The 23,820-nt window shown below is 37.1% G+C and overlaps 1 protein-coding gene across 3 annotated transcripts in view; it reads right to left on the reverse strand.

Annotated features, from left to right (window-relative positions):
* The window catches only part of LOC136883521 (sortilin-related receptor), a 698,235-nt gene that overhangs the window by 496,299 nt on the left and 178,116 nt on the right, over positions 1-23,820 (reverse strand). For all 3 annotated transcript variants that reach the window (XM_067155885.2, XM_067155884.2, XM_068229722.1), the window contains exons 6-8: positions 11,586-11,796; positions 1,656-1,841; positions 716-989 (exon numbers count right to left, since the gene is read on the reverse strand). In XM_067155885.2, the coding sequence (XP_067011986.2) occupies positions 716-989; positions 1,656-1,841; positions 11,586-11,796 (671 nt within the window). The remainder of the gene's footprint in view (positions 1-715; positions 990-1,655; positions 1,842-11,585; positions 11,797-23,820) is intronic.

The following is a 23,820-nucleotide window of genomic DNA, read 5'->3' on the forward strand; positions in this document are numbered from 1 at the left end:
ATGAGATATTCAGGATTCATGATATCAAGCTAGGAGACATAAAAGTTTTCAGATCCTTCATTGCCGTGTCAATGTCAAACTATGAAGGAACAAGCATAATCAGATGAGGGAGATGATGCTTTCAGGTCGTGAAGCAGTCGTTGGAAGTGTGTTAAGAAGAAAGTTGGATAAACATAGGCAAAGGGAAGAGATATAATGAAAGATGACCATCTGCAATTAAAGACTAAGAACACAGGACAACAACAAAAAGAGAAAAGGATCACAACAGGATAATATAAGTACCCTATTACGTATACCGTATCACGTCCCAATATTTCTATATATAACTTGTTCGTTCTTCTCCAATACTTATCCCTTTGGGATCCTTTTCACCTTTAACGTTTCTAATCTTTTACCACAAGTATTCATCTTTATCTTAGGTCTCTTCTACGTCTTGTCTTTATCCACGTTTCTTCTTGTTTCGCACTTCCCACATCAAGACTGAAGATCAGGCAAGATGGTCCCTTGGGGTGCGCTGAAGCCCACCCTCCTGATGAAACTGGGAAGCGGAAACAAGTTCATCGAGGGCAGTGAAGAAATGGGTGAGCAGAGAGCCAATCTGTTTCAAGATGAAGACGTTCCCTCTCCCCACACTGACTTTTTTCCATTATTTCAAAAAAATTTACGTACGCATTTCACGCAGAGTAGTAGAACACACAAGAGTTAAGAGACTCACCAAAGACAGACTGTAGATCTATCTTGATCACAAGCCACTGGTGAGCTCCCCGGTCTGAACCAAACATGGTGAAGACTGTAGTATTCTCTCCTGGTTCAGTCATTAGACCATACATCAAGAGGTCTTTGTCCGAGAAATTAGCCGTCTTCCAATTCTCTCCTTCATCTGTAGAGTAGAGGATCTCTCGAGTCTCCCCATGAGATCTGTAGTACTTGACAGCAACCATTACACCGCCATGATCACCAAAGTTGAAGAAGTAGTAATCCTTGAGAGCCTGCACAACAAAGTATTTGTACAAGTTTGCTCTTCAACATGTAGAGGGCCATGCAAAAATTTGAAATTTTCCTCTGTGGTCCAAAAATATATTTACAGTATTTCAGTAGCAATACTCCAGCAAACATTTAAACGAGAAGTGAAATGTAATATAAAAAATGAACATGAACTTAGGAGGACAACTTTCACCCGCTGAGGTCTAGGCAGTCACGCAAGAGTGTGACCACTCCGAGATGAGGGGACACGTGTTACCTGGATTACAAGTTCATGCATGTTCTTTCATACAAGTTCTATTTGCATGTTGACACCCAACCACTGTATTTGAACACGTTTGAACTATGCTGATGAATAAATTGTGAACTTTTTTTTACAATGCAAAACATGGCTTCTTAAATAAATAATTACTGAATGGTAACATTATCCTACGATTCTGAATTTAATGGACTTTTGATTTTACGGACAACGCTTGGACCCTAATGCAGTGATCTGTTTAATCAACAGTTTACAGTACTGCTAAAAATTCTGTGACAATCCACTCCAAAATGTTCAAAATGATAAAGTGAACAGTTTATCATCAATACAGCAAATACACTCCATTCATAGAATTGAACAGGTGCACACAAAAAAATCCATGTAGGAAGAACACTAATTAATAACATAGAGGTACCTGTCTCCAAGTAAGTCCAGCATCCGTACTGATGAAGAGGCCAGGACGACCTTTCAATGAGGTGCCTATGGTGCCTGTGGCCATAATTATGCCCGGGGCAGATTTAGAGCTAAGGATGGGCACAGCTCGTGAAACCGGATACAGCTGGTTTAACTTCTGAGAGAGATGCAGGGAGCAGCCGAGAGTCTGGAAAAAATACAACTTGCACTAAATGGCGTATGGCAGATAGGGAACTGTTACATGACTAACTAAACTAGTTGTGAAATTGTTTAATAACATAAAATGAATGTGTGTTTCTTTTTCACCGAATGACATCAACCGTACAGGACCAAGTGAGGTGAAATTGGCATAGAGTTTCTCACATATTCATTTCAAACATAGGCCTATTCCAACTTTTTTATAATCAACTATTTCAAAATGATGGCCACTAACCCTTCCTGTGTTGTAGACAGAATAATCTGCAGGAGAATATTGCACCCGAGTGTCCTCGACAAAATATGGCATGCGAGGCGTTCTCTCGCTCTGCATTATAAACTTGACCATACTAATGGCCTAAAGTGGAACTTACAGCGACAGTCTCACAGGACTAAAAGGAAAGATAATATGATCCGCCTTGTCAATACTATACTAAAATCTATTTAATACATATTATTATTATTCACACAGGTCATGATATATATTTCATAATTTTGATTCCATATTGACGTCGACTATTCAAATGATTAGGAGATGTAATAGCCCATGTTTCAATATGTATAATAAATCAATTTAGATCGCTAGAATAGATAAGAGTAGTACGTTTCATCCCTTAATGTGGGACATCTTCGTCTGCATATCATATCAAATAATTTATGCATAATTAAAACAATTACATGTTATAATTCTCATGTTTACAGTAGGTCCGTATTGTAATGTATTGATTCCACCTGTTCAATACATAAAAAGAGATAAAATTAAAGGGACATGTTTTGCCCTTTAATTAAGGGCATCCTCAGCCTTAATCTCAGACTGAAAGTTGGTTAAACTACTGATCTTAACTTTCAGGTTGAGATATTTGTAAAGGTTTGCCTGGTTGGCTTTTACATTACATGTTATAATTCTCATGTTAATTAATTAAAACAAGCCGAAGAGGCGAATTTAACCTTCTATGTTTCTGACATACAGAAAACACACAGAACTTTATGTTACAGAGTCAAGTTGTACAGTAAAATGTTATCGTAATGAACGTCAGTTTAACAAAATGTTCAGAATAGCGAAATTATTTTAGGCCCCTTCCATTTTCCTTATATAATGTGTGTTAATTTCATTGAAACGAATTTCAAACTTTCAGTATAACTAATTAAAATGTATCCTTTTTTGCTTATATCCTTTTTCTTCAAAATATAACAAATTCATCCTGTTTTAATCACCGGGTAACCAGCACGTGAAGATTATCTTACTTAGTTTTGGTGTACCGGTACTGAACGTCATTATGTAGGATAAAATTCTTGTACATGAAAAGCAAATTAAAAATTTCTTCAAATATTAGGGTGCGCGGGCTGGATTACGGTACAGTATTTGCGTTTACAGGATACGGTTCAGGTAGCAATTTTTCATACATGTATGTGATTGGTTGAGCTGGATATCAATTTCAAAGTAAACAATACACTAATGGCTGGGTAGGAACGGCACATTTACAACCAACCAATGAATGTTACAGTTTCACATCTCTACCTTCATTTAATCACGTCTCATGATGCGTTCGTTGTTCACCTTTTGTTCGTGAAGCAACGTGTGTATTAGTGTGTTTGTTAACTCTTTCGCCATTATGGATCAAAAGAAGCGAAAGCAGTTTTCTGTAAAAGAAGAAAGTGGAGAAAGGAGACATAGCGAAGAAGTATGGCATCAGTACTTCAACACAATCTACTTTCCTAAAACAGAAAAGTAAGACAGATGATGCTGATGCCCTTAGGCCACAATGAAAGAAGATGAGGAGGTGGACAAAGCCGTTTATACGTCGTTTGTCGAAATGCGGACCAGAAATATTCCTGTAAATGGCCCACTGTTATGCGAGCATGCACGATCCTTTGCACGTTCGCTTGGATTTCTGGAATTTATGGGAAGTATTAAGTTCCGGGAAAGATATGGCATTTCCCACAAGGTTGTAAATAGTGATGCAAACAGTGTCCCAAAGGACGTTGCAGATGGAGACACTATCAGGGGAATTGAAAGAATATTCACCGGCCGAGACTGCATTATTCTACAAATTAATGTCGAACAAAACCCTTGAGTTCAAAAGAAATAAGTGTTTTGGGGGCAAAGGCTCAAAAGAACGGATAACGGCTCTTTTGTGCACCAACGCCACAGGGACAGATAAACTGAAGCCTCTCATAACTGGGAAGTTTGGGAAGCCAAGGTGCTTCAGGGGAGTACAACATCTGCCGTGTGAATGTAGGCACAACAGCAAGGCATGGATGATATCAGTGATCTTCGAAGAGTGGTTGTTGTGCCTGGAACGTCAGATGATGGCTGAAAAATCTTAAGACAACTGCTCTTCTCACAATTGTGTACCTCGCCATTTGGAGCATGTGAAAGTTTTAAATTAGACAGAAGTGCATGGATATGATCAGTGAGAAGTTTCGAACAGTGGACAGTAAGCAGGTTCAAGATATAGAAAGAGAATGGGTGGCATACGGGGATGCTGTAGTGGAAACAGCAAGGGAAGGCCTAGGAACAACTGTCTGTAAAGATTGGAAAAGGCGAACATCTTGGTGGAATGATGAAGTGAGAGCAGCTTGTAAACGTAAAATGAGGGCTTATCAGAAATGGCTCCAAACAAGGGCCGAGGCAGACAGGGAAGTGTATATAGATGAAAGAAACACAGCGAAACAAATACTTGCTGAAACCAAAAAGGAGTCGTGGGAAGATTTTGGTAATAACCTGGAAAGGCTAGTTCAAGCAGCAGGGAAACCTTTCTGGACAGTAATAAAGAATCTTAGAAAGGGAGAGGAAAAGGAAATGAACAGTGTTTTGAGTAATTCAGGTGAACTCATAATAGATCCCAGGGAATCACTGGAGAGATGGAGCGAATATTTTGAAAATCTTCTCAACGTGAAAGGAAATCTTCCTGGTGATGTTGCAAATAACCAAGCTCAGGGGAAGGAGGAAAATGGTCGAGAAATTGCGCTTGAGGAAGTGGAAAGGATGGTGAATAAATTCCATTGTCATAGAGCAGCAGGAATAGATGAAATTAGACCTGAAATGGTGAAGTACAGTGGGAAGACAGGGATGAAATGGCTTCATAGAGTAGTAAGATTGGCATGGAGTACTGGTAAGGTAACTTCAGATTGGATAAAAGCAGTAATTGCGCCTATCTATAAGCAAGGTGGAATAGGAAGGATTGCAACAACTATCGAGGTATCTCATTGATTAATACCAGGCAAAGTATTCACTGGCATCTTGGAAGGGAGGGTGCCATCAATCGTTGAGAGGAAGTTGGATGAAAACCAGTGTGGTATCAGACCACAGAGAGGCTGTCAGGATCAGATTTTCAGTATGCGCCAGGTAACTGAAAAATGTTACGAGAGGAATAGACAGTTGTGTTTATGTTTCGTAGATCTAGAGAAGGCATGTGACAGGGTACCGAGAGAAAAGATGTTCGCCATACTGGGGGACTATGGAATTAAGGGTAGCTTATTTAAATCCATCAAAGGCATTTATGTTGACAATTGGGCTGCAGTGACAATTGATGGTAGAATGAGTTCTTGGTTCAGGGTACTTAGAGGGGTTAAACGAGGCTAGTCCCTAGTGAGAAAGGTCACTGCAGACCAGCCATGTGACGACAAAAGCAGTCACTATAGCAAGACTGATCTAAAGCACGCTTATAGAAAATTAATATTTAATATTTATATTAAAACATTTTATAAGTCATTCTGTATTAGAACCAAATCTTTCGAATTTCAGGCAGTCTATACTACCAATAAACAATTTTTTATTATAAACCACCTATTCAATACATTTAGAGTTTCACCACTAATATGAAGTTATAAGTGGGACATGTTTCGGGTCCCTTATAGAGCATCATCAGCCAATCTAGAGTCTCAAAAGTTGGTTTATGTTTACAACTAATGACCAAAACTATTTCTACATTTTACTAATATCATAGAAGGTAGAATCAATGGTAGCGTGCCTTATTAACTAGTGGAAAAGTTGATAAAAATACATTCATTTAAAATTATGGTAGAATAAGTTTGCTCTCAAATATTTACAAACATTTGGTATTGCAAGTTATAAATCTCCTTCCATATTGACGGTTATCACTTTACAAATGAAAATATTTATAAAATCCTCCTTATCAATACAAATCAAGTCATCTGTTAGATGAAGCAAAGTCTATACATGTTTCAGCCTAATCTTGAATAAAGGAAATTTTTTTTTTTTTAATTGGAAACCTCTGTCCCGCTCATCTGTGAACAATTCATTAATGCACACGAGTTTCACTACCGACATTCTAGAACAAGACCCGCCCTTCCATCAACACCCTCCTCCCGTGATTCACATCGTCCGACCCTCCCTCCTCGCCCCCTCCCAACCACATCGACACAGATACACAGCAAGCCACACACAGGCAATGTGACTTGAGGATGACAAGGTCATCTCCATTTGAGACGACAACTTTTGTTTACAAGTAAGTTAAATGAGTTTTCTTTCCGTACATTATTTTTAACTTGTTTTTCATCCACTCATATTCCTTTTTCTCATTACAGATGTTACACACGTTTTAATCCAAAGTATTGACGGTCTCCCTACACTCCTCAGCACAGTGTCTTCATTTTAACAGTCAGCAAGTTTTATTTGACAATTCAAGAACGATCTATTAGACGAGAGGACTTTGTACCTCAGTATGTTTTTAATTCACTAATCATGATCACTGTCACTTCTTTACGATTTTTAATTTGTTTGTGTATTATGTAATTACTGTTCTGCTACTGAGGATGGCCTTCAGATTAGGCTGAAACATGTATAGACTTTGCATCATCTAACAGATGACTTGATTTGTATTGATAAGGAGGATTTTATAAATATTTTCATTTGTAAAGTGAAACATTTGGTATGTCTAAAATCTTGAAGAATGACTTGTGATTCAATATTAAGAACTTATGATTAGGTCATAGATACTTAAAGTTTAAAACATGAGATTGGGCTAAAAGTTTGTTATCCTTTGAGGATAAGAGGCTATAAAATTCTAAGATTTCATCATCTTGTTGATTGTAAAATGTGATAGGTTCAACTTTTGTTGTCATTTGACACCGGTGATGTTGACTGAAGCAATGAGTTAAATAGAGTGTAGTATAACATGTGCTGTCCTGTGATGCTTAGTTGTGTAACTAGCCAGCAATGCAAGAGCGGGCCTGTTTAAATGTGCTAATGCAACTTTTTGCGTAAATAAAGCATCAATTCAAGTATCGTTATTATTATGTGTGGTGTTTTGAAGGCATTACATGTTCTTTATTCTGCTTTTGAACCGTGCCAACCTACCCTATATTACGACAAGTAATATACCCTCCTCAATTTTTAAGATAAAATTGAGGGGGGAAAGAGGGTTGTTATTGGCAAGTAAATATGGTAATTCTGTCTTTCATTTCAATCAATAAAATCTTTATATCGTGCAAAAGAATTGCCGAAGTTATAGTTTGAACAGTCTCAATCATATCCTCCGTTGCGACGTTCAATTGCTCTACTTTTAATAAAAACAGATGATATGAGCAAGTGAAACAAATGTTCTATAAAGGTGTCATCGAGCTCTGCTGGAATGTTGTCTACACCAGTTCCCCTATTCCATTTCAGTTTAATCCTTGTCAAGCAGATTACATTTTAGCTTGTAAGCATCATTTATTTTCTTGACTTTATTTTTATTGTTAACACATACACTCCAAAAATGTAAGTTGTTAAGCATATACACCTAAATTCATCAGAATAGATAGTACATATCCACACTCATCAGCACACCACACGGTAGTTTTGACTAACGTCACAAAACACGATTTATTTTACATCCACAAAACGTTTTTGCCTTATCACTAATAGGACTAAGAGTATACAGTAGAACCTCGATAATTCAAAATCCCGCCTAATTCGAAGAAGTTCTGGTTCCCGGAAACATGAGGTACAGTTTTAGTTCGAAATACGGATAATTCGTATTATGAACAACAATGTCTGTCCCATTACCGAAATTCAGACATTTACTTTTTTTAAATAGTATTTTACAAAGTAATTTAAATTAAAAATGTATCCGTGTCGTGATGAAATGCGTCTTCCGGAACGTGCTGGGGTAGCTTTCCGTACTTTCGTTTACTTCGATGTGTTTACAGTGCGCTTCGTATTAGCTAAGTTCGAGTGAAATCCTAATTCTTTGGTATGCAGTGTTTTAAGGAAAGCCACAATATCACGTAACAGGCACTGTGCGGAGAAGCAGAATCCGCGAACACTGGTGATGCTGACATTTGGCGAAAAAGCGTGACTCACAATCAATTCGCACACATTGAACAAGATTGTCAATGCCAATGAAACTGCATTGTTTTCTTTTTTTAATGCCAAGCCCAAACTAACTTATGGTTTTAAAGGAGAGAAGTGCAAGCCGGGAAATCGTACAAGGGTGGGGGTCATCGTACTGTGTTCCAATGCACACAGAAGCAAGAAACTTAATCCCCTCGTCATAGGAAAGTTCAATAAGCCACAATGTTTTAACGGTGTCTGGCACTTTCTATGCAAGTACAAGACATCTAAAAAAACGCAGAGAGTACAGTAATCCAAAAAATAAAGCACTAACGCAGCGGAGCCAGCATAATTTGTCCTCATCTTTGAAATGTCTGTTTTTTCTTTTGTTGCGTGAGGTTATGTATATCCAAGTGCATTATTTGAATAATGTAAATGTACCTTATTGAATACATTTTGGAAATAGTTTTTCCATGGCATTTGAAAGGTTTAAACTGTGAATCAAGGTTAACTGCATGCAGTAACGGGTCATAGAATATTTTGTGACGCGGTAAAAATTGGCATTTCTGAATTATTAACTGGCGGTTAATTCGAAATCACGTAATTCGAAGTCCAATTTTTGCGTCCCAACAACTTTGAATTAACGAGGATTTTCTGAGAAATTCATTATTTGATATGCACAATACAGCATGTGTCTGAATGGGAAACAAACGAAACTTTTATTGATGTTGTTAGCTACTTTCTCTTTTTGAAACTGCTTGTTGTTAAAAGATTTTTACCTTACAGCAAGCTTTGTCAAGTTTCCCTTTCTTCAGATCATCAAAGAATAAACACTTTCACACCTCTTCAAAATGTTTATAGCTTTTAGTATCTGTAGTGTCCAAGAATGAGATTGACTCATCTGATGCATGTTGTTACTTCAAGCCCATAGGCGAGATTATGAGGTAGGCAGAGGACAAAACACTGTCCTCCCACAGCATCTGCTCAAGGCTTAACATCCTCATACAATGGACGAATCACCAACATCATCGTATGCCCTCTCTCCATATGAACTTGGAGATGTTTGGAATTGAATCCAGTTTCTGGCACACAATCTAGAAATAAAGAATTCTATACCACCACCTCTCCGCCCCCAATGGCCAATATTCAGATAGTGAAAAAAAATTTCACCAAAAGGAAACGGCCAAGTACGGTGTCAAGCCATAAAAAATTGTGACCACCAGGCAGCTATACCTCAAAGTGTCAATAGCATCATTTTCCCCTGCCTTCTTATACACTTCTTCATTTGTTATTCTATCTACTGAACTGACCTTAAACACTCTACCAATATAAATAGGCCGTTATTGGACATTCTAAATCTTCCAGCTAACTCATTCCTGGTTGCCAGCATTTCACCCCAGTGTGCTAAGTTGGGCTCATCGGTTGGTAAATAGCACACCCACCAAGACGCATGGCTAGTGCATGATATACTAACAATTTGTTGGTTGTTTTGATTCACCTTTTCAATACAAATTAGTTTGTGTTGCTAGGTCGTAATGTTACAACACTAATTTACCGGGACATGTTTCACTTTATTCACAAGCATCATCAGCCTATACAATTGTCTCAAGGTTTGTCATATTTGGATTGTTGTTAAAAAATTTCATTACATTGAATGTAAATCTAATTTCAGTGATAACAATATTTAAAACATAGGAATAATATACACATTAAAAATTATGACAATATGATTTGCAATGTTAAAATGGAGTAACTCTTAATTCTAAAACACATTGACGTCCAAAACATAGTTTTTACAATTTGAAAATTTGGCTAAAAATTGTTTGCAATGTTAAAATAAAATTGATTCAACTATAATTTGGCATTAAAATTTGAGTCATACATATAAATATTGGATGTTAATATATAGGAGCCATAGTTTCTAAAGTGCGTTGGTTTCTAGAATACAGTAACATTTCAGTATTGAGAATTTTAGATAAGAATTGTGCTCTCTAAATAATGTTAATTAAAAAGACTGTAATTTTGCATCATGCGTGATTAGTCATGATGATAATCTAGAATTGAAGTCTCAGGTTCGTTGGAGAATGGCTTCTAGAATTGATGAGGCTGCTGCTGCAGTTTGGCAGTTTGATTAGAGGAAGTATTGACATATTTAATTCTTGTTTGTAGCGACCAGATTCTTCGTTGGAAGTTGATTGTTTTAATGTAAGTTCAATCCAAATTATGAGTATCTGATTTTGTTTCTTTTGAGATATAGAATGGAAGAAGCATCTGGAACAAATGGAAATTAACTTAAGTAATGTTGTGTGTGTGTTGTGCTCACATTACAAGATGGTTAAATTTAGCATAGGAACTTGTGTCCGGAAACGTACTGTCTTCCCTCTACCAGTAAAAAACCCATGTTCAAATCTCCTGCATTGTACGCATCACTGACTAGAGTCATTGAACGCTCACGTGATGTCTCATTTCCCTACAGGTTTGTTGACATTCCATGCCACTACAAGTTTGTTGACATTCCATGCCATTCAGTTGAGCGTGTGATCCGCACGGAGACGTGTTGTACCTGCTGCTGTGCTTGTGATCTTCGTTCATACTACAGTACAGCAGTAAGCTGTACTTACAGTACTGCACCAAAGATTTGTGCAATAGTGGATAGGTCGTAATGGCACCCAACTACCAACTGTGGGGTCACAAGAAAACTTTATTTACGAGACCCCTGTGGAATCCGCGAAAGACCTACTGGCGCGGGTTATGCAGGAGGACCAGGGATTGGTGACTGTGTACGAGAACATAATATGTAGGTACCGTGTCTGTGTTGACGTCAGTGGTCGTCACATCGAGCCCCACCTGTAATTGGACCCAGACGACAAGCAGTGGGAGTCAGACAGAGCGCCGGAAATGCGGGAGCAGTAAACGTGTGTTGTGGTGGTTTTTTGCTGATAGCGGGAAGACTGTACGTTTCCGGACGCAAGTTCCTATGATAAATTTAACCGTCTTGGTCCCCACTGCAAGCCCTCTAAGTCTGTAATGGGAATTTAGAAACACCCTGTATAGATACAATGCAACGGGAAGGGGGACTTAAATTTACGTGTTCAGTGAGAAAACTTCTTACCGAGGTTTCACTGTAATTAGAAATTAACAAAACCGAGTCAAATCAAGTTCTTTCCTCACAATATACAACTTGATGTATGTTTGATTGTTTGTTTGTTTTTATTTGTACTGACTAGTTGTCAGTTCCTAGCCTTTTCTACCAGTATTTATCTTTCCTGTGTTCATCCAGCTTTCTACTAATCAAACACTTCCCAAATCAAGATTGAAGATCTGTGATTACTGAAGCCCACCCTCCAGAAACGAGCCCCAGAGGCTGATAGAATGAGGAGAGAGTTTTTTTCTAATGCTGCCCTGTCATTCTCTTCATCCTATTACAGAACAAGCTTGGATACACTAGATTCTTACCATGTTGCAATTGATCTTGTTTCCTCGATCATCGTACTCTGGAGACTTTATAGGGTTCCACTCGGCTCCGTGATCAAACGAAATGACCGTGGATACCACCTCGGGACCAATTTGGGCAGGGAATGACATGTTTTGAACTTGTGAGGCGATGTAAATTCCTTTAAGGCCTTGCACTTTGTGAAGATCTGCAAACGACTCCTCAGCCACATTACTACAAAAAAAGAAGGGAACAAATTATTTTAGTTAATCTTGAAGTTCATGCTGTATAAATTTAAAAAGAAGTCCAAGGTTTGAACGTAATGACTACAATCAAGGTTGTGACACTTCAGTTGAAGATCAGGAGCCTGTCTATTGCTCGCTAAGCTGCCTGTACATCTACAAGGCAGTGGCACTGAGGTTGTCACAACATTTGAATCGCAATCCCCGCGTAACTACGGGAAATCATCTCCGTTTCACCGTGTTCAGGACCCCTTTGTAACTATTCAAATCGTGCTCAGAATGAAAGTTATTAAATATTATACTGTCGTCCAGAACTATTCCCATCATTAGTCACTTCAGCATTCATTAACAGATTTTTTTTTTTTTTTTCTTAACGTCGCACCGACACATTAACAGAATAATGTATTCCTTCTGGTTGCAGCATTTTTCAGATCTACTGCCTCTAGGTTTTTCAATTCTCGATGCTCAGTCATGAACAGAACGGTAAGAGGGAGACACAAAACACTATATTTCCTAGACGTCTTCTACTGAAGGAAATGACAAGTGATCTCATGGATACTATCGTTGCAGAAACACTTACCAAGTCTACTAACTGGAGATTTTGAAATTCTATCATTGTGTCCAAACATTACAAGATAAATCACCTACTATGCATTTTAAAAGTGTGTGATTCAAATGCGCCTGAAGGCACAAAACGCTATCCTCTGCATGAAGATAGTGAAAATGAAATAAGTGACATCAGATGGTGATGATTGGCTACATAATTAAATGGCAGAAAATGTATTCCTTATGCTTTGCAAGTTTCCTTTATTTATTTACACTGTTTATGCCCATACTGAAGCACCAAAAACAACCTTATACAACAAAATCTTCAAAAAATAAGTTCAATTCTTAACACTATAAATTTCTCTTCTTTCCAAAACTTCTTCATTCTTGATGATCTTGCAGCCCGTTCTTCTGCTGATATAACATACTGCTTACGTTCAATCACTCAACCAACCAACCAACCAACCAATACTGATCTGCATTAAGGGCAGTCGCCCAGGTGACAGATTCCCTATCTGTTGTTTTCCTAGCCCTTTCTTGAATGATTTCAAAGAAATTGGAAACTTATTGAACATCTGACTTGGTAAGTTATTCCAATCCCAACTCCTCTTCGTATAAATGAATATTTGCCCCAATTTATCCCCTTAAATTCCGACTTTATATTCATATTGTGATCATACCTACTTTTAAAGACACAACTCAAAATTATTAGTCTACTAATATCATTCCACGCCATCTCCCCAGCACAATCTTTGCAACATTTTTGAAACGCTACTCTTTTGTCGGAAATCACCCACAACAAATTGAGCTGCTTTTCTTTGGATTTTTTCCAGTTCTTAAATCCTGGTGAGGGTCCCATACACTACTAGGGGTCTTACGACAGACTTGTTTGCCCTCTCCTTTACATCCTTACTACAACCCCTAAAACACCCTCATAATGATGTGCAGAGATCTGTACCCTTTATTTACAATCCCATTTATGTGATTACTCCAATGAAGATCTTTTCTTATATTAACACCTAGGTACTTACAGTGATCCCCATAAGGAACTTTCACCATGTCAACGCAATAATTAACATTGAGAACTTATCCTACGTCTGAAATTCACAACCTGACTTTAAACCTCGTTTATCATCATCCAACTATGTATGCTGGTGACTTCAACAGCCACCATGAAACTTGGAAAGATGCAAGAAACGATTATTGCAGCATAGCTTTAGTAGAATGGTCTCAAGACCAAAATGTACATCTTATATATGACGCAAAAGACAAAGGCACGTTTAGATCTGCTTCTTGGAAGTGAGGGTAAACTCAGACCTCCGTTTCGTCACATGTGACTCTGTACGCAACCTTCTACCCATGATGCGAGAAGTTTTGGGGAACTTCCCAAAAAGTCAATACAGACCAGTCTTCCTTGAGATGGGCTTCTCTGCTCCCTTAATTACATCTTTCCCACGCCCACGCTGGAACTTTAAAAAGGCAAATTGGACAAAATTCTCTGAAGAGCTGGACAAATGCATCAGATGGAATTGGATAAGTAATTGTGCTCCTATAGAATACTTAGAACAGTTGACGAGAAAAAACAATTGAGAAAAAAATATAGTAAAAAGCGCAATACCAGAAACAAATGAAAACATATATGCACAGTGTGCAATTTTTTAAAACGTAAAAAATTCAGGTCTTGACTGAAGTAGTTGAAATTGGCGTAAGGCAGGAGTTTAAGTATGCATGAGAAGAACCGAAATGAAGGTGGAATTGTTTTAGTTTTCCTTTTATAAAGAAAATATAGAATAAATTAATAGAGGAAGAGGAATAGTGGAATAAGATAAGAATAAAGGAAATTGAAATTAAATGGTGTTGAGGAAGGATAAGATAGGGAGATAGATGATGGAGGGGTAGTTTAGGGTGGGTTAGGAGGGTGGGTTATTGGAGGTAGAAAATGTGGGTAGGAACTTTGTAAGGCATGGAAAATAGAATTGGGGTTTTGAAATTTAGAATTTTTGAGAAGAATTAGGAAGTCGAAAAGGATATTGGGTTTTTCAGAAATGTAGTTTAAATTGAAATTAGAGTTGAAGTATTCATCAAGGTGAATAAAGCAATTTTCAGTAGTGTTTAAGAGGGGGCCTTTGTTTATGATTAAGTATTTTCATGTCTTTTTCAATATTGGTGAAACTATGGTTGGAGTCTTGTATGTGTTGTCCTATGGCAGAGAATCTATTGTATTTAATGGCGTTGATATGTTCGGAGTATCTGATACTGAAGTTGCAGCCAGTTTGTCCGATGTAGGAGGAGTTGCAGTTGTTACATTTGAATCTGTACACTTCAGATTTAGAAAAAGCATTAGATTTATTTAGTGATTTAGAGTTGTGTAAAATATTTAAATTTCTATTGTTAGTTCTAAAAGAAATTTTCTTGTGTTTTTAAAAAATATTAGTTATTTTATAAGCATCTTGAGTGAAAGTGGAAAATGCAGTTTGTTTTCTTGTGTCTTTTAGGACGGTGTTTGAATTTGTTGATGATGCGGTTTATGAAGGAGTTGTTAAAGCCACTGAATTTAGCGATGTTACAGATGGTGTTCAATTCATTATTTAAATCTTTTTTAGACATAGGGGTGTTGAAGGCACGAAAAATTAAGCTGTTATAAGTAGCACGTTTATGTGCTTGAGGGTGCGAAGAATCTTGTCGTATTGTGGTTGCTGTTTGGGTTGGTTTTCTGAATATTGTGTAAGATAAAGAAGAAGGATGTCTAGTGATAGTTAAGTCTAGAAAGTTAAGAGTTTGGTTGTGTTCTGATTCGAGGGTGAATTTAATGTTAGAGTCTAAGTTGTTGAGATGAATAAATGTAGAGGCTGAGTTGGTTGATTCTTCATTTAAAATTACCAAAGTGTCGTCGACATATCGGGCCCAAAAGACGATGTTGGAGAAATTATTATTACAGTAAAACCTCGTTAATTCGAAGTCGTTGGGACTCAAAAATCGGACTTCGAATTACGTGATTTCGAATTAACCGCCAATTCGCAGTCCAGAAGTACCAACCCTCGCTGCGTTACAAAATATTTTAAGGCCCGTTACTGCATGCAGTTAACCTTGATTCACAGTTTACACCTTTCAAATGCCATGAAAAAAGAACTATTTCCAAAATGTATCCAAGAAGGTGCATTTACAGTATTCAAATAATGCACTTGGATATCTCGCTGACAAACATAACCTCACGGAACAAAAAAAGAAAAAAAAAGCACGATTCAAAGACGAGAAATCTATGCTGGCTCCCATGTGCAAGTAATTTTATTCATTGAATTACTATACTGTAAGCATTTTAGATGCCTTGTATTTACACAGAATGTGCCCGATGTCCTTAAAATCGATCTTTCCTATGACTATCCTTGTACGATTTCCTGCCATGGCACTTCTCTTGTACTTCAGAAATGTAAACACTTGCCGCGTCACAAAGTATTCTAAGACTGATTAATACATGCAATCACCTCGATTCACAGTTTAAACCTTTCAAATGCCATGGGAAAAAACTATTTCCAACATGTATCCAACAAGGTGCATTTACAATGTTCAAGTAAGGCACTTGGGTAAATAACTTACAAACATAACCTCACGCAACAAAAGAAACATATCACACAATTCAAAGACGAGGATAAATTATGCTGGTTCCCTTGTGCAAATGCATTATTTTTTGGATTTCTGTACAGTTTGCATTTTTAGATGCTTTGTACTGGCATGGAAAGTGCCCGACGCCCATAACATTGTGGCTTATCGATCTTTCCTATGACGAGGGGATAAAGTTTCTCGCTTCCATGTGCATTGCAACTACATTTGTTGCAACGAACTACACACTTGTACGATTCCCCGGCTGGTAATTGCCAATGAAACTGCATTATTTTATTTTAATAGGAACCCAAACGATCATATGGTTTTAAAGGAGAAAATATTGTTCGGTGCCCACGAATCTATTATATGAGCCACGTTTTTTTTGTTTTTTTCGTCAACTGTCGGCATCGCCAGTGTTCGCGGATTCTGTTTTCCCGCACACTGCCCGTTGCGTGATATTACGGCGTTCCTTAAAAATTTGAATACAAAAGAATTCCGATTTCATTCAACTTAGTAATCATGAAGCGCACTGTAGATCCACCGAAGTGAGTGTAAATGCGGAAAGCTACGGTACCACTCCACGTTCCGGAACACGCGTTCTGTTATGACGCGGATAAATTTTGAGTTGAAATTACTCTGTAACATACTACCGTTTTAAAATGTAAAGGCAGTTTCGAATTAAAAGTCTAAATTTCGGTAATGGGGCCGACACTGTACTTCAAATTACGAATTATCAATATTTCGAATTAAACAATTGAAAAAACATGCAAAACTGTATCTCGTGTCACCGGGAACGAGACCTTCTTCGAATTAGGCGGGATTTTGAATTATCGAGGTTCTACTGTATTATTTTTTGTGTTTTCTAAGAAGTCAAGGTAAATTTCAGCAAGAATGCCTGAAGCTGGTGAGCCCATAGCCAAGCCATCTTGTTGATAAATGGTGTTATCAAAGGTAAAATAATTATTGAGAACCAATTTTAAAATAGACATGAAGTCTTGAATTTCAAGTTTACTTAGGTTACTGAATTTGTTTAGGTTGTTGTTTATTATGGGGAATAATTTTGAAATTGGAATACTAGGGTACATGTTTACAATGTCAAAAGAATGGAGAGAAAAAGAATGGGGGGAAAAAAAAAAAAATCTACCTTTATTTCGCTTCTTCTCATTCATACTCAACTCCTGCCTTACGCCGATTTCGACTACTTCAATCAAGACCTGAATTTTTTACGTTTAAAAAATTGTGCACTGTGCATACACGTTTTCATTTGTTTAGGGTATTGCGCTTTTTACTATATTTTTTTTCTCTTCACAATTGTTTTTTTTTACGTCAACTCTTCTAAGTATTCTATAGGAGCACAATTACTTATCCAATTATATTGAATTGTATTATATTTATCTATATACTTACTTTCCCGCAACAGAGGAAAATTACTGGATCTTCAAGCTATTCTCCATTTTACTTTGGCGTTTGAAACCACAGTGCCTGATACTGAAAGTGTCGCGCTGATCACCGGAAGTTGGCAAGTTGCTTCAAAGGATCTACTTGTCTTCAACTCCTGCACGATTATGGATCTTCATAGGTGTTCGATTGTGATGTGACTTTATGCCTGACAGTGTTTAAAAACTGGCTCATTTAACCGTTCTCCGCTATTCGCAAACATTGTGGGACTTTGCCTAGCGCTGCGTGTGCCAAGCTGCCGCTCAGAGAATTGCGCACTGTTTTCTTTTGAGTGACTTGCATTTTACTACTTCTGAGTTTTACAGTGTCTACCCCCATTCATTTATATCGCCTCTTCTACTGATCCGGAGTGTACTTAATCTTTTCCTTTTCCTATGCATTGTTTTTCATGTTTAATCGGTTGACGATGACCTGGACTAGGGTCGAAACCAGTACCATTTCTACTTATTATTAAATGGGAATGTAATTTACTACATTTTTTATTCTTTTGTATTGAATAGGTTGAATCTCTTTATCAATTATTTCAATTTTAACTGTAATATTCTTCAATACGGAACAATGAAATTTTTAACTTTAAATGTACAAGCTAACCAAACTAAGCAAAAAGCCTTCTCTTACATGGGCCTTAAGATCAAGATCGCTAAATTAGGAAAAGGCATCGAATTCCTAAAACAATACATTTCCTATAATCTTACCCCTAAATTTCTTCAAAGTTGTATCAGAAAAATCCATTCTTCTCCTCACATGTTAAAAACCGAAAGAATAACCAACAAAATTTGGTTAAAAAACTAAATTTGTTTCTTATACAAGAAAAAATCATTTTTAAACAACAGATTATACGAAACACATCTAGAAATTGCCAATCTTCTCCCGAGTGCACAATGGAACCTTTTCCTAACTCAAGTAGATAATAAATTATTTCATGAATTGTCAATTAAACAACAAACCCTGGAGAAAAAACTCAACATTCTTAAGAACAAATCTTCTTCACATAAATTTCAGTTTAAGAACATTAACACACCCTCCAAAACTATTGATCAATTCCATCCTCCCATTGTAAATTTATCTAAAACAACTCTGAGTGATGATGAAAACTCAATTCTTTCAAAGGGCCTCAAACACAATTGGCCCAACCTCAACACTTCCAATTTAGCCACTAATTTAATTATTGAATCTGAAATAGCCATTAACAAAATGCCACAGATGAACAAGATGAAATCAGATATGAAGTAAAAAGAAAACTCGAAAAAAATCTTCCTTAACAATGACAAAAACACTTCTCTTAATAATAATAATAATAATAATAATAAAAATAGTGATATTAATAATTCAATTAATAATAATAAACTCATCTCGGACCTTACAAAGAAAATCAATGACAATAATCACATCATCACCAAATCTGATAAAGGCAACACTACTGCCATAATGGAAAAAACTGACTACTTGGATAAAACCAAAAATTTTTTCAGTGACTCTTCTTTTTCTATAGTAAAAAAAGACCCAACCACAAAAATCCAACGCCTACTCAAACAAACTTTAAAAACCACTTCCTTTCTCCTCACAGATCAAGAAAAAACGAAATTAATAAACATGAACCCAGGCCTACCCACTGCCAAAGCCCTCCCAAAAATTCACAAAACTAACATTCCCATCCGTCCAATAATCAATTACAGGCCCAGTGCCCTTTACAACACTTCTAAATCCATCCAAACATTTTTACTAAAAAACTATTGATTTTTATCCAACAAATCTATCAAAAACACTTCTGATCTAATCAACAAATTAAAGAACTTTAATATCCAACCAAATTTTTCTCTCCATTCTTTTGACATTGTAAATATGTACCCTAGTATTCCAATTTCAAAATTATTCCCCATAATAACAACCTAAACAAATTCAGTAACCTAAGTAAACTTGAAATTCAAGACTTCTTGTCTATTTTAAAATTGGTTCTCAATAATAATTATTTTACCTTTGATAACACCATTTATCAACAAGATGGCTTGGCTATGGGCTCACCAGCTTCAGGCATTCTTGCTGAAATTTACCTTCACTTCTTAGAAAACACAAAAATCAATAATAATAATTTCTCCAACATCCTCTTTTGGGCCAGATATGTCGACGACAAATAGCCTATATGGACAAAGCAAATACGGTGCCTCGGAAAAGGTTAGGGCGTCCCCTGCTAAAAGAGACGCGCAGCTCTTCAGGTGCTGGGGGAACTGTGAAAAATGGGCAACCAGCACCAAACTACATCAAAATTGCAACAGTTAATGTACTGACACTGACGGGAAAGACAGAAGAACTGGTTGACTTCATAATAGAAAAAGATATAGCCATACTTGGACTGTGCAAGACCAAGAAGAGGGGTACAGGGGAGATCCCTCTGAGAGAAGGATACAGGCTGTATTACAGCGGAGGACCTGAAGCAAAAAATGGAGTGGCCATCAAACTTAGAAGAGAAATCCAAGAATATCTGGAATATACAAAGTACGTCAGCGATAGGATGATGATGATGATGAGACTCCAGTTTGAAAATGGCATGAAAGACCTATTTCAGTTGTATGCCCCACAAACTGGTTGCATAGATGAACATCTAGAGGACTTCTTAGAGGAAGTGGAGAGACAGATAGAAGATAAGGAAGTACTATTGATGGGAGATCGAAATGCACAAGTTGGAATGGAAAGACAAGGAAAGGAAGATGTTGTAGGGCCCTTTGGATATGGAAATGTAAATCCAGAAGGCGCGTTGTTGGTGGATTTTTGCATGAGGAATCAAATGATTGTTGGAAACACCTGGTTTAGGAAGAAGAACAGTCAGAAGATTACAAGGTATGGCTGGGGAGACAGACGAACAAAGACCATGATTGATTATATAATCATAGAGAAAGAACACCGGAAGAAACTTGTAGATGTAACAGCCATGCCTGAAGAAGCCTTTGGTGGAGATCATAGAGTTGTGATAGGAAAATTGAAAGTTGGAAAGATTGAAAAACCCCAATTAAGAAGAGAGAAAAGAATTAAACTATGGAAGTTGAAGGAGAAAAGCATACAAGAAGAATTTCAAAGGGAAATAATACCCTTGGTACCCAGGACAGAAGGTGGGGAATGTTGAAGAGGAATGGAAAAGATTTAAGGAAGCACTGGTTGGATGTGCAGAAAAGGTGTGTGGTAGAACGTCAGGAAATGTGAAAGACAAAGAAACACACTGGTGCAATGATAGGGTAAAGATTAAAGTGAAGGAAAAGAAAATGGCATGGAAAGCATGGAAAACATCTACGACTGAAGAAAGTAAAAGAAAATATGTGGAGGCAAAGAATTTGGCCAAGAAAGTAGTGGAGGAAGAAAAGAGGAAAAACTGGGCCTTATTCACACAGAAATTGAGAGATGATACGCAGGGCAGCAAGAAATTACTGTATGGTATCTTTAGAAACAAAAAGAGAGATCAAGTAAACACCAGATTTGTGAAGGATGAAGGTGGCATAATTTTAACAAAGCCAGAAGAAATAAGAAATAGATGGAGAGAGTATTCTCAGAAGCTGCTGAACATAAGAACGGATGACAGTCATTCAATGGACGACCAGGAAAGGCAATTAGTTGATGAAGAAATGGATAAAGAAATTACAATGAATGAAATTGAAATAGCAGTAAGAAAGATGAGGAATGGAAAAACTGCTGGAATAGATGAAATTTCAGTGGAGATGATAAAGGCAGCTGGAGCTGTAGGCCTGCAGTGGACATATCGGGTTCTCAGGAATGTCTGGGAGAATAAGGAGGTCCCTGAGGATTGGCAAAAAGGAATAATCATCCCAATTTTTAAGAAAGGTGATAAAGTTTTGAAGAACTACAGGGAAATTACTCTAATATCGCATGTTGCTAAGATAATGGAAAGGATACTGGAAAGTAGAATAAGGTTGAGGGTTGAGAATCAGATACAGGAAAATCAGTTTGGTTTCATAAGTGGAAGGTCAACAATAGGGCCCATTTTCATTATGAGACAACTAATGGAAAAGCAATGGGAGCACGGGAATGATATGGTGATGACATTCATTGACATTGAAAAGGCATATGACAGTGTCCCCAGGACTAAAGTTTGGGACAGTCTGGTGCAAAAAGGAATTGGATAGGGATTAATAAAAATGATCATGGCAATGTTCAAGGAATGTTGTAGTGTGTGCAAACACAAGCTGGCAGGACAAGTTGGTTCAAAATCACTAGTGGGCTGTGACGGGGAAATGTTCTATCACCAATCCTGTTTACAATAGTAATGGATGACATCATGAGAACGGCAAAAGCAGCATATGGAAGAGAAATGAACATGATGTTATTTGCAGATGATATTGTGATTTGGGGAGAAGACGTCAGGAAGGTTCAAGAACAGTTGAATGTGGTGAATGGGAATATTGAAGAATGTGGATTGAAAATAAGTGTAGAAAGGAGTAAAACTCTTGTTATGACTAGAGGGGAGAAAGAAGGGAAAGGTCAGATTAGACTTGCAGACAAGCCCCTGGAAGTAGTGCAAACATTTAAATACCTGGGGAATGAATTAATGGAGAATGCTCTACTGGATGCTGAGATTAGTAAAAGGATTCAAGCTGGAAGTTGTTTCTATCATAGTGTAAGAAACATGTTATGGGACAAAGATGTGCCAACGGAAGCAAAGGATACTATGTACAAGATGTATTACTTACCCATAACAAATTACAGAGCAGAAACTTGGACAATGACAAAGAAGGATGAGAGTCGAATACAGGCAGCCGAAATGAAGTTCTTGAGGAGTATGATACAGAAGAGTAGAAGAGACAAAATAAGGAATGAGAAAATCCGGGAAGAAATTGGAGTGGAAAAAAAATGAATGATAGAATAGAGAAGAGCCGACTAAGATGGTTTGGGCACATAAAGCGAATGAGCGACGAAAGAATGCCAAAAATGGTGATGGAAATGCAAATCCAAGGAAGGAGAGGCCGTGGACGACCACGATTGAGATGGAAGGATACCATCCAACGCAGCATTATAGAAAGAAACCTTGACTGGGACACAGTGTTGGAGGAGGAGTGGTGGAAAGACCGAAGAAAGTAGAGAGGAACCATATTTTCCCCTACCCGGCTACAGCTGCATAAAGGGAAATGATGATGATGATGATGATGATGATGATGATGGATGATGATGATGATGATGATGATGACGACGACACTTTGGTAATTTTAAATGAAGAATCAACCAACTCAGCCTCTACACTTATTCATCTCAACAACTTAGACTCTAACATTAAATTCACCCTCGAATCAGAACACAACCAAACTCTTAACTTTCTAGACTTAACTATCACTAGACATCCTTCTTTTTTATCTTACACAATATTCAGAAAACCAACCCAAACAGCAACCACATTACGACAAGATTCTTCGCACCCTCAAGCACATAAACGTGCTACTTATAACAGCTTAATTTTTCGTGCCTTCAACACCCCTATGTCTAAAAAAAGATTTAAATAATGAATTGAACACCATCCGTAACATTGCTAAATTCAATAGCTTTAACAACTCCTTCATAAACCGCATCATCAACAAATTCAAACACCGTCCTAAAACCACTTTATCTAAAGACACAAAAAAACAAACTGCATTTTCCACTTTCACTCAAGATGCTTATAAAATAACTAATATTTTTTAAAAACACAAGAAAATTTCTTTTAGAACTAACAATAGAAATTTAGATATTTTACACAACTCTAAATCACTAAATAAATCTAATGCTTTTTCTAAATCTGGAGTGTACAGATTCAAATGTAACAACTGCAACTCCTCCTACATCGGACAAACTGGCCGCAACTTCAATATCAGATACTCCGAACATATCAACGCCATTAAATACAATAGATTCTCTACCATAGGACAACACATACAAGACCCCAACCATAGTTTCACCAATATTGAAAAAGACATGAAAATACTTAAAATCATGAACAAAGGCCCTCTCTTAAACACTACTGAAAATTGCTTTATTCACCTTGATGAATACTTCAACCCTAATTTCAATTTAAACGACATTTCTGAAAAACCCAATATCCTTTTCGACTTCCTAATTCTTCTTCTCAAAAATTCTAAATTTCAAAACCCCAATTCTATTTTCCATGCCTTACAAAGTTCCTACCCAAATTTTCTACCTCCAATAACCCACCCTAAACTACCCCTCCGTCATCTATCTCCCTATCTTATCCTTCCTCAACACCATTTAATTTCAATTTTATTTTATTCTTATCTTATTCCACTATTCCTCTTCCTCTATTAATTTATTCTATCTTTACTTTATATATTTAAAAAAAAAACAATTCCACCTTCATTTCGCTTCTTCTCATTCATACTCAACTCCTGCCTTACGCCGATTTCAACTACTTCAATCAAGACCT

The sequence above is a fragment of the Anabrus simplex genome, chromosome 11 (assembly GCF_040414725.1).
Source record: "Anabrus simplex isolate iqAnaSimp1 chromosome 11, ASM4041472v1, whole genome shotgun sequence".
Taxonomy (NCBI): Eukaryota; Metazoa; Arthropoda; class Insecta; order Orthoptera; family Tettigoniidae; genus Anabrus; species Anabrus simplex.